Consider the following 11,842-nt stretch of genomic DNA (forward strand, 5'->3'; position numbering starts at 1 on the left):
TATATCTGTTTAGGCTTCTTGCGGTCAATTTGCAATCTATAAATATTAGTTTTATTATGTTCTGACCCACGATCATCATCTTTTAAGAAAAAGTTGTGACTGAATCTAGTTGAGGATCCTTGGTTTAGAGGCATTTCACTGTACTTGTGCACATTACAACTTGAAACACCTCCTTCCTACAGTACCTGTTGTAATTTCCACTGCTTATCATCCCTGAATGTGAAATGCATCACATGGTTGCTTTTAGCAGTTTTCAGATTGATGTCCTGTGAAGACAAAGGGTGAACATTACAGAACCTGACATTGTAACATGTTCTCTCTACTAAAACACATTACAGAACCTGACATTGTAACATGTTCTCTACTAAAACACATTACAGAACCTGACATAGTAACATGTTCTCTACTAAAACACATTACAGAACCTGACATAGTAACATGTTCTCTACTAAAACACATTACAGAACCTGACATTGTAACATGTTCTCTCTACTAAAACACATTACAGAACCTGACATTGTAACATGTTCTCTCTACTAAAACACATTACAGAACCTGACATTGTAACATGTTCTCTCTACTAAAACACATTACAGAACCTGACATTGTAACATGTTCTCTCTACTAAAACACATTACAGAACCTGACATTGTAACATGTTCTCTCTACTAAAACACATTACAGAACCTGACATTGTAACATGTTCTCTCTACTAAAACACATTACAGAACCTGACATTGTAACATGTTCTCTACTAAAACACATTACAGAACCTGACATTGTAACATGTTCTCTACTAAAACACATTACAGAACCTGACATTGTAACATGTTCTCTCTACTAAAACACATTACAGAACCTGACATTGTAACATGTTCTCTCTACTAAAACACATTACAGAACCTGACATTGTAACATGTTCTCTCTACTAAAACACATTACAGAACCTGACATTGTAACATGTTCTCTCTACTAAAACACATTACAGAACCTGACATTGTAACATGTTCTCTCTACTAAAACACAGTCAAACCCTGCCAGTGAGAATGTTTACAGAGAATAGTCTAGAACCAGAGAAAAGAGACACTCACAGCTTGAGTCAGGGCCTCTCCCTGTAGAGTCAGTACTCCTTTCACCTGGTCCATGCTGCGAAGACAAGACAGCAGGACTCACAAGACTGTCATAACGACAGTGTGGAAGTCCCAGATAGAACCCTATCCCCTACACACTACACTACTGTTGACCTGAGTCCTATGTCATAATGTCACCTTGTCATAGACTCAGGTCCCGGCAGATTAGAAACTTGTGGTTGATGTGGTCTGTAAACAGAAGGTTGTGTAATGGATAAACAAGCCCTCCACTATAACAAATGTTGACAGACAGGAGTTTTCCCTCAACCAAGACACATACAGTACAGCCATGGACCTGAAGCACACACACACACACACACACACTAACAGATAAACAGGTGAGATGTTGGGACTGGCTTCTGAACTTTAAATGGGTGCAACAAGGCATCAGCCTATTTTCGTGCTCTATAGATTGAATCACATTACCCCCCAAAAAAGACAATTAGAAAATAACTAGCTTTGGTTATGCATGTTGTGTGAGAATTCTAATATTATTAATTTATTTTACCTTTATTTAACTAGGCAAGGCAGTTAAGAACAAATTCTTATTTACATTGACGGTCCAGGAACAGTGGGTTAACTGCCTTGTTCAGGGGCAGAACGACAGGTGTTTACATTGTCAGCTCTGGGATTTGATCTTGCAACCTTTCAGTTAATGGCCCAACGGCTACCTGCCGCCCCTCTGACCGCTAGGCTACCTGCCGCCCCTCTGACCGCTAGGCTACCTGCCGCCCCTCTGACCGCTAGGCTACCTGCCGCCCCTCTGACCGCTAGGCTACCTGCCGCCCCTCTGACCGCTAGGCTACCTGCCGCCCCTCTGACCGCTAGGCTACCTGCCGCCCCTCTGACCGCTAGGCTACCTGCCGCCCCTCTGACCGCTAGGCTACCTGCCCCCCCTCTGACCGCTAGGCTACCTGCCTCCCCTCTGACCACTAGGCTACCTGCCTCCCCTCTGACCACTAGGCTACCTGCCGCCCCTCTGACCACTAGGCTACCTGCCGCCCCCAGAAGGAATGTAAAGGTAAATAACATAATCCGACATGTGTTTCTAATCTGTGTCATGTGTTAACAACAGGTCTTCGTTAGGCTGGACTAGATGGGGTTTCTTATCATGTACATTATATTCATGTTTTCTGTCTTGTCTATTGTATTGCTATGAATCAAGGAGACACATTCTATGTTTTTAAAATGGCTAATAAAGAATCAAAGTCACAAACTAACTAACCATCAATTAACCAATCAAATCAACGAATTAATCCCTCCAAATCTTACGTTGAGCTGCCCAGGATGAAGTTCTCCTGTTTCAGTTGGCTCTCCAGTCCTGGAGTGGGAATGGAGAACCTCCTGGATGCCTCCTGGTGACATAAACATAGTACACAATCTAGTTATATAGACAGTTATATAGACACAATCTACACTGAACAAAAATATAAACTCAACATGTAAAGTGTTGGTCCCATGTTTCATGAGGTGAAATAAAAGATCCCAGAAATGCACAAAAAAAAGTATTTATCTCAAATGTTGTGCACAAACTTGTTTACACCCTTGTTAGTGAGCATTTCTCCTTTACCAAGATGATCCATCCACCTGACAGGTGTGGCCTATCAACAAGCTGATTAAACAGCATAACCATTACACAGGTGCACCTTGTGCTGGGGACAATAAAAGGCCACTCTAAAATGTGCAGTTTTGTCACACAACACAATGCCACAGATGTCTCAAGTTGAGGGAGCGTGCAATTGGCATGCTGACTGCAGGAATGTTCACCAGAGATGTTGCCAGAAAAGTGAATGTTCATTCCTCTACTATAAGCCACCTCCAACCTCGTTTTAGAGCATTTGGCAGTGTGTCCAACTGGCCTCACAACCGCAGACCACGTGTATGGCATTGTGTGGGCGAGCGGTTTGCCGATATCAACGTTGTGAACAGAGTGCCCCATGGTGACAGTGGGGTTAAGATATGGGCAGGCATAAGCTACGGACAACAAATACAACTGCATTTTAATCTATGGTAATTTGAATGCACAAAAATACCGTGACAAGATCCTGAGGCCCATTGTGAGGCCCAATTTTCTGCAAGATATCTGTGATCAACAGATGCATATCTGTATTCCCAGTCATGTGACATCCATAGATTAGGGCCTAATGAATTTATTTAAATTGACTGATTTCCTCATATGAACTTTAACTCTGTCAAATCAATGACATTGCTGCATGTTGCATTAATATTCTGGTTCAGTATAATAAACCTGTACACAATCTAGTTACAGCATTGTAAATATCTCCATCAATAATTCAATAAAATGTCTTGAGAAGCGTGAGTACAAATAGCAATCAACTCTGACAACAGTACACCGAAATCAAACAACACTTGAAGAATTTAGTTACACAACAACCTAGCCAAAGTTGAAATGTCTCGGGAATGCATTAGTTCCACATGGTTTACCATTAGTCATGATAATCTGCTCTTACAGGATCCTCCTCTATGGCTATGGGGTCAGTGTACCACAGCTAGGTCCAACCCAATATTGACAACTCAGCAGTGTTAAGACACCTCAGTGACACCATTGTCTCGTGTTGTGATCGGAGCTCTATGATCCTATGGAGCCAATTACTTAGTTGTTGGGTGAGGTTGATCCTAGACGCTGATCTTGGATCAGTTTGGGATTTTCCCCCACTAACAGTAAGGTTAGGATAGGGACAGAGGAAGCTGATCTTAGATCTGTACCAAAGAGAAACTTCACCCCAGAGCTAATATTTACCTTCAGTATATCCTGGAGCTGCTTCAAAACAGCATGGACCTCCTCTTTCAGCAACCAGTTAAACTCCTCCTCCTGAGGGGAAGGAAGGGAGGGAGGGAGAGAACGAGAGAGGGAGGGAGAGAACGAGAGAGGAGACAAACAAGATAGTTATTGTGGTGGTCAGCAGAGATATGCTTATACTGTTCTAGAATGATCACATTATCATGGTTCCAATTAGAATTCCACTGGTGTTCTGAGAATGCTGTGGTTCTACTTCCCAGAATGCAGGAATCAAAGCATTACAATGATTCACTCTAATTCTATGGTAGAAATGTCATCTGACAGGAAGCAACAGAGGCATGTTGCTCTACATACATTCCAGTACCTTTAAGAGACCTGCTTCTGTATACTAGCTAGCTATATAGAAAGCCCTGCATATATCTTCTCTCTCACTGGGGAGTTCTTGGATGAAGCCCACCCTTGAGGACTGAATGTGACGCTTGACACCTATGGATCTATAGGTCGAGCTGTGTACAGAAGGCTAGATATATGGGGTTGCCAGGGCAGTGGTGACCTCACCCATCAAAGGCTGTATATGTGACAATCATTCAATGTGACTATTATGAGGACATGGATCATACTGTATATCACGTTGTCATTGACAACCAGCAGAACAGAGCTTGCCGACACAAGGCAGCAGAGCAGTTTTATTCTTGACACTGTCAGGCGCTACGGCAGTGAGTGTACAAAACATTAAGGACGCCTTCCTAATACTGAGTCGTACAGGGATGCTGGCCCATGTTGACTCCAATGCTTGGTGGTGGAACATTCTTGATACACACAGGAAACTGTTGAGTGTGGAAAAACCCAGCAGCTTTGCAGTTCTTGACACAAACCGGTGCACCTGGTACCTACTACCATACCCCTTCAAAAGGCACTTCAATCTTTTGTCTTGCCCGTTTACCCTCTGAATGGCACACATACACAATCCATGTGTCAATCTTAAAAATCCTTATTTAACCTGTCTCAGTCCTCCCCTTTGTCTACACCGGTTGAAGAGGATTTAACAAGTGACAAGAGATCATAGCTTTCACCTGGTCAGTCTATGTCATGGACAGTCTGTCATGTCCTTAATGTCCCTTTTAATCACGCAAGAAGATCGCATGAGAAAATATACACCCATAACAATAACAATCAATAGTTGGCTAGCAAAATAGCTAGCTAGACGTCGGTGAATAACTAGCTAGCCAAGGTTAACCCATTTATGTTGTTAGCTAGCTTGTCGTGATCCCGACCCTTCCAGTGTTGCTTACCAAAACAGCCCTCTCGGCTTGGCTTGGACCCGACATCTTTGGTAGTTCAGATAAAGATCTTTGAGGATTGAGCATTTCCGCAGGCAGACTGGTCCACCAAGTATGTAAACCAGAAGATCTTCCACCCGTCTTCTTCTAGGGTTGTGTTTACGTTCAGTAAGATAGTTCAGTCACACATTAACAATTAATCGTGGCCCCGCCCCCTAATCCCTTCTTTGGGAATGAACTTCCGGCTTGCGTCACATTAAAACATTTTCCGCAGCAGGCCATGAAAAGCGGAAAATAGTGGTTGGAGCAGGCAGTTCTTACTATACCTCAGTGAAAGGCAGCAGGCCCCTAAGCTTTTCTCCCTCGGTCGACCTCAAAACACAACAGTACTGTTTAATCAAGTACTGATTGCAATCTATAATCAACTGAATTGGATCTGTGTTCCCTTGTGAAAACAATATGTTCACTACTGTGTGTGTGTGTGTAAGAGAGTTTCATGATAACACACAATTTAAATCAGGAGAGGATTTAATAAACTGCACAAAAAGCCTTGATGTTTCACATAAATATCCCAAATCCCTACAGTTTCACCGTCCCTGCCTGGCCCTGCACAAAAAAAGGGCCCAACAGTCATTTCAACATCACCTGTATAAGCCACGTAAAGACAATGTTTACAAGAGATTAATTTAAAACAGCAAACACTGAACAGAACAATCTACAGTATTATTAAGACAGTGTTTCATATGGTACCCTATTCCCTATGTAGTGCACTACTTTAGACCACGGTCCATAGGGTAGTGCACTACTTTAGACCAGGGTCCATAGGGTAGTGCACTACTTTAGACCAGGGTCCATAGGGTAGTGCACTACTTTAGACCACGGACCATAGGGTAGTGCACTACTTTAGACCAGGGTCCATAGGGTAGTGCACTACTTTAGACCAGGGTCCATAGGGTAGTGCACTACTTTAGTCCAGGGTCACTATATAGGGAATATGATGCCATTTGGGACACACAAGATGATCGACAGTCAGTAGAGGAGTCTAACCAAAAGTATTTTATATTACCCTTTATTTATAAAGCGTACATCCACTCAACCAATATGGGCTATTTACAAGTCATTTGTTTGAATGTTTCCTACTAAAAACATACTTCTTAAATCTTTAAACTATTTCCGTGTTTAAACAAATTAAAACTAAAACTTAAATTTACATCTTGTAGATTTTCCTTTTGCCCTACTTCTACAAATGGGATGATCAAGACCTTGCGACATGAAAATGATATTCAACCAAAATCAGAGGTTATACATGTTCAATTGTGTTTTACAAAGAGTTGAATAGTTTCACATTTTCTTCAAATCAAAATGAACTACAACAGAAAGGGATAAAACCATTATTGAAATGACAATAACCCACCTCAAGCAGGTTACGAGGTCTTTCGATGGTGACTAATTCTCTTTAAAGTAAATTATTTTGTTATGTTTTATGTGGCCTAAATTCCCCCACTGCCATTCGGGTAACAATTGCCTGTCTTCTCATGGCCCTGCCAGGTTACCCTTTTAAGGAGAACGTAAAAGGTTGTAGTTTGGGCCTTGAATCTCAGGGAGTGGTTTATGATTCAACTGAAATGCACATTCTGTAGTTAGACAGTTTTCTATACGGTGATTGATCTGGTAAGAAATAAATCTTTCCTCCTTAGTCTGATCCCAGATCTGTTTGTGGTCTTGGCCCACTTCCTTGCTGTTGGATATGACAATGAGTGACAAGGAGTTGGCATGACGGCACAAACAGACGGGGACCCAGGCTAATCTATCCCCCACTGCAAAGGGGAACTGTCGTGGTGCAATAACCCAAGTCATCAAGCCAAGCGATCTATAGTCATGTTAAAATACAAACAGGTCGCTAAGCAACGTGGGTCCAAAACACACATGTACAATAAAAAGTGATCAACTTGCCTGTTTTTAATAATGTTAGACCACTGCATGGGTTTTAAACAGGATCACCTTAATGTCCCGGGATGTGTCCAAATGGAACCCTATTCCCTATCTAGCGCACTACTTTTGATCAGAGTTCTGGTCTAAAGTAGTGCACTACAAACGGAGTAGGGTGCCATTTGGGACGAATCCCGGTTAGAAGACGGATTAAGTCATTACTGTATTACAAGGCATCAGAATAACCTTATTAATATAACCTTAAGGGGGCAGGTTCTCTAACAGGCTAACACAACAAACCAAACACTGTTCAGATTCAGACAACTACGGAAACAACTCCAGGCCAAACTGCACCAAAAGAGAAGTAGAATAGAGAGATCTAGAGCGTCTAAAAATAAATAAATACATGTCAGAAGATTTCAAATGGTTCCAATATTAAGGCAATGCAGTGGCATTATTCCTCTTGGTGCTCCTCAAGCCTTTGCCCTCTTTTTAAAAGATAATATCAACAGCTTTATACGTTTAGATGAAATTCTGGACATTCTAATTAAAGATGACATTTTTCACACATATAATTAAATAAAATGCAAAGAAAGAAAAAGAGTGATAAATTAATCCATGGCCCGAGCAGCTTCAAAACCCACCCGACAGCAACAGGCAACGTGTCGCGTTCCAAATCACTACTGAACATCTTACCGTGCGCCAGCAATGGGGGCCGCATCCCAAAATCTGTTCTGAACACCCTGCAGTACTTTACCATCACAAACTTGACCAACACTATCGACAACAAAACGCAAAGATGTGAAGGGGGGGGGGGGGGGAGCTACCTTCTGTGGACCATTCTTCTAGCATCATTAGAACCCTCAGTCAGTGCAATGTTCCGGGTGGACTAGTTAGAGGTTCCCATCACGTTACCGGGAAGGAATAGCTGCCTCCCAGACGACATACTATTCCCCCATGTAGTGCACTACTTCTGACCAGAGCCCCAAGGACCCTGATTCTGCAGAGTTGGGGATTCAGCTTCATTCACGAGGAAATCATGGACCCTGGTCAAAAGTAGTGTACTATATAGGAAATAGGATGGCATCTGGGAAGTACACCAATATCTCTGGTGCCAGGCAAAAATAATTAATAAAATGGGAATAAAAATTTATAAAAGATAAGTGTGGTCCAGAGGAGAGGAGAGGTCGGAGAGAGGACAGGTCGAGGAGAGGTCGGGAGAGGACAGGTCGAGGAGAGGACAGGTCGAGGAGAGGACAGGTCGAGGAGAGGTCGGGGAGAGGACAGGTCGAGGAGAGGACAGGTCGAGGAGAGGACAGGTCGAGGAGAGGACAGGTCGAGGAGAGGACAGGTCGAGGAGAGGACAGGTCGAGGAGAGACTCTTCAGGAGGTTTAGTGAATGTAGGCTCTGTAGACAGCTGACATGTCGTTGTCTGACTGGTCCAGTGCTTTAGCCCTCTTGTAGACCTACAGATGAGACAGAGACAGAAAAACATGGTTACTATGTATCAAGAGGTAACGTTGTCATAAAGTGATACAAAACATAACTTTATTGTTCACGGAAACAGAATTTGGTCCAAAGAATAGGAGAGGTGTTCCAAAAGAAACAATGTCACTGGATTAGAAAACATGAGATGGTCTTGTAGCAAGTCTGATTCTTCTCTGGTAAATAGGAGGTTTCAATCAGTGTCTGTGTCCCAGGGGCTTCGTGTTCCCACAGCGACAGGTTAGGACCCCGTGTTCCCACAGCGACAGGTTAGGACCCCGTGTTCCCACAGCGACAGGTTAGGACCCCGTGTTCCCACAGCGACAGGTTAGGACCCCGTGTTCCCACAGCGACAGGTTAGGACCCCGTGTTCCCACAGTGACAGGTTAGGACCCCGTGTTCCCACAGCGACAGGTTAGGACCCCGTGTTCCCACAGCGACAGGTTAGGAACCCGTGTTCCCACAGCGACAGGTTAGGAACCCGTGTTCCCACAGCGACAGGTTAGGACCCCGTGTTCCCACAGCGACAGGTTAGGACCCCGTGTTCCCACAGCGACAGGTTAGGAACCCGTGTTCCCACAGTGACAGGTTAGGAACCCGTGTTCCCACAGCGACAGGTTAGGACCCCGTGTTCCCACAGCGACAGGTTAGGACCCCGTGTTCCCACAGCGACAGGTTAGGACCCCGTGTTCCCACAGCGACAGGTTAGGACCCCGTGTTCCCACAGCGACAGGTTAGGACCCCGTGTTCCCACAGCGACAGGTTAGGACCCCGTGTTCCCACAGCGACAGGTTAGGAACCCGTGTTCCCACAGCGACAGGTTAGGACCCCGTGTTCCCACAGCGACAGGTTAGGAACCCGTGTTCCCACAGCGACAGGTTAGGAACCCGTGTTCCCACAGCGACAGGTTAGGAACCCGTGTTCCCACAGTGACAGGTTAGGAACCCGTGTTCCCACAGTGACAGGTTAGGAACCCGTGTTCCCACAGTGACAGGTTAGGAACCCGTGTTCCCACAGTGACAGGTTAGGAACCCGTGTTCCCACAGTGACAGGTTAGGAACCCGTGTTCCCACAGTGACAGGTTAGGAACCCGTGTTCCCACAGTGACAGGTTAGGAACCCGTGTTCCCACAGTGACAGGTTAGGAACCCGTGTTCCCACAGTGACAGGTTAGGAACCCGTGTTCCCACAGCGACAGGTTAGGAACCCGTGTTCCCACAGTGACAGGTTAGGAACCCGTGTTCCCACAGTGACAGGTTAGGAACCCGTGTTCCCACAGCGACAGGTTAGGAACCCGTGTTCCCACAGCGACAGGTTAGGAACCCGTGTTCCCACAGCGACAGGTTAGGAACCCGTGTTCCCACAGCGACAGGTTAGGAACCCGTGGTCCCAGAGTGACAGGTTAGGAACCCGTGTTGCCACAGTGACAGGTTATTATATATCAGTTAGTAATGTTGACATACCTTATGTAGAATATGTATATCACATTTTATATACTGTAGGTGCTGGGCTAACAATATGGGTAAAATGTCTATGGGTATGTGGACATTTATTCCGTTTGAAACAGTTAAGATCTACCCCCAATGCCATTTGGAATCTCATTGGCTGCCATTTTGTGTGTGTCAATCCAACAACGTCTTACCTCATTGGCTGCTGCAGCCATAGGGGTCGGGTGATTGGCTGTGTCGCCCATGGAGATGGCTAGCCTCAGATCCTTCTGAATGTGTTTCAAATAGTAGTCTGGTTTGAAGTTGCCCTGTAGGATATCTGGAAAGATCCGGGGGAAAGACCTCATCATTACCAGTGGAGAGATGTAATGAAACAAATGTACCATTTTGAATAGTTTAAATCATAGACGAAGAAGGTATTACAACATGAACATGGAACAATCAGGGGAACTTCTGTATCCATCATTACTGCGACATCTTTTACTAAACGAGTCATGCTTTTAGGGATAACACCTGCCCCAAACAAGACAGGTTTTAAAAAATGTATTTTACCTTTATTTAACTAGGCAAGTCAGTTAAGAACAAATTCTTATTTTCAATGACTGCCTACCCTGGCCAAACCCTCCCTTAACCCGGGCGACGCTGGGCAAATTGTGCGCCACCCTATGAGACTCCCGATCACGGACGGTTGTGATACAGCCCGGGATTGAACCAGGGTCTGTAGTGACACCTCTAGCACGTTGCTTGTGAAAGTGTTGAATTCACTATGCTCCGAGTTTCCAATTTGCCCCTGGTCTAAAGCAGTGCACTATATAGGGAATAGGGCCCTGGTCTAAAGTAATGCACTATATAGGGAATAGGGCCCTGGTCAAAACTAGTGCACTATATAGGGAATAGGGTGCCATTTGGAAGACAGTGTATTTTCTGCTGACCGACTCGGCGGGGCTTTTTGTTTTTCCGACTCGGCGGGGCTTTTTGTTTCCGACTCGGCGGGGCTTTTTGTTTTTCCGACTCGGCGGGGCTTTTTGTTTTTCCGACTCGGCGGGGCTTTTTGTTTCCGACTCGGCGGGGCTTTTTGTTTCCGACTCGGCGGGGCTTTTTGTTTCCGACTCGGCGGGGCTTTTTGTTTCCGACTCACTCTGGCATTTTTGGTCCACGAAGGTGCTGGCCATCTGACCATGAGACAGGATGTCCAGGAAGGTATGCTGTGATTGGCCTGTGGCCTGGGCTAGGGTCAGCCCCTCGGCGATGGTTGCCATGAAGCTTCCCTGTACCATGTTGAGGATCAGCATCATCCTCGCTGCGTTACCCACCTCACCTGATAAAACACACACACACACACATGTTAGCCTGCTTCACCTGATAACACACAGGAAATTGGATAGCCCTGGGATAAGACACCCGTAAAACTCAGACCATCTACCTAGGAAGAATGAGGTCTTGCCCATGGCCTGGAAACAGGAGCTGCAGTCTTCGTAGACCGTCCTGTCTCCGGCCGCTAGGATGACCAGCATGCCCTCGTTAGACACCTGCTGGCTCCCAGCCACAGGAGCCTCCAGGAAGCGGCCGCCCCGCGACGATATCACCTAATGACAGACAGAGACAGGAGCCAATCAGACAGTGGTGTGGCAGTAGAGGAGCCAATGAGAGAGCATAGGATAAGATGATTGATGATGTAACGACGGTACCCAACGGGAGAGTGATGATGACCTAGCGACAGTGGGAGTAGCATACACCTGGAATCACAAGCTGTGAGAGCTCTGTGTGTGTGTATACCTATGAGAGCTCTGTGTGTGTGTATACCTGTGA

At 45.1% G+C, this 11,842-nt stretch overlaps 2 protein-coding genes across 3 annotated transcripts in view; both read right to left on the reverse strand.

The window, feature by feature from the left end:
- The window catches only part of LOC139570528 (protein rogdi homolog), an 18,088-nt gene extending 12,716 nt beyond the window's left edge, over window positions 1-5,372 (reverse strand). For both annotated transcript variants that reach the window (XR_011674095.1, XM_071392474.1), the window contains exons 1-5: window positions 5,184-5,372; window positions 3,892-3,963; window positions 2,403-2,485; window positions 1,092-1,146; window positions 186-266 (exon numbers count right to left, since the gene is read on the reverse strand). Coding sequence is in view for 1 of the 2 variants with exons in the window: in XM_071392474.1 (XP_071248575.1) it covers window positions 186-266; window positions 1,092-1,146; window positions 2,403-2,485; window positions 3,892-3,963; window positions 5,184-5,258 (366 nt within the window). In the remaining variant the exon portion in view is untranslated. The remainder of the gene's footprint in view (window positions 1-185; window positions 267-1,091; window positions 1,147-2,402; window positions 2,486-3,891; window positions 3,964-5,183) is intronic.
- A 1,193-nt stretch (window positions 5,373-6,565) lies between these two features.
- LOC139570550 (cytokine-like nuclear factor N-PAC) lies at window positions 6,566-11,634 on the reverse strand. The gene is made up of 4 exons (XM_071392506.1): window positions 11,457-11,634; window positions 11,172-11,351; window positions 10,228-10,352; window positions 6,566-8,567 (listed from the first exon to the last, which is right to left on the reverse strand). The coding sequence occupies exons 1-4, from the start codon at window positions 11,545-11,547 to the stop codon at window positions 8,493-8,495; spliced, it is 471 nt and encodes a 156-aa protein (XP_071248607.1). The 5' UTR covers window positions 11,548-11,634; the 3' UTR covers window positions 6,566-8,492.
- Window positions 11,635-11,842: the final 208 nt, after the last annotated feature.

This window comes from Salvelinus alpinus, chromosome 1 (assembly GCF_045679555.1).
Source record: "Salvelinus alpinus chromosome 1, SLU_Salpinus.1, whole genome shotgun sequence".
Taxonomy (NCBI): domain Eukaryota; kingdom Metazoa; phylum Chordata; class Actinopteri; order Salmoniformes; family Salmonidae; genus Salvelinus; species Salvelinus alpinus.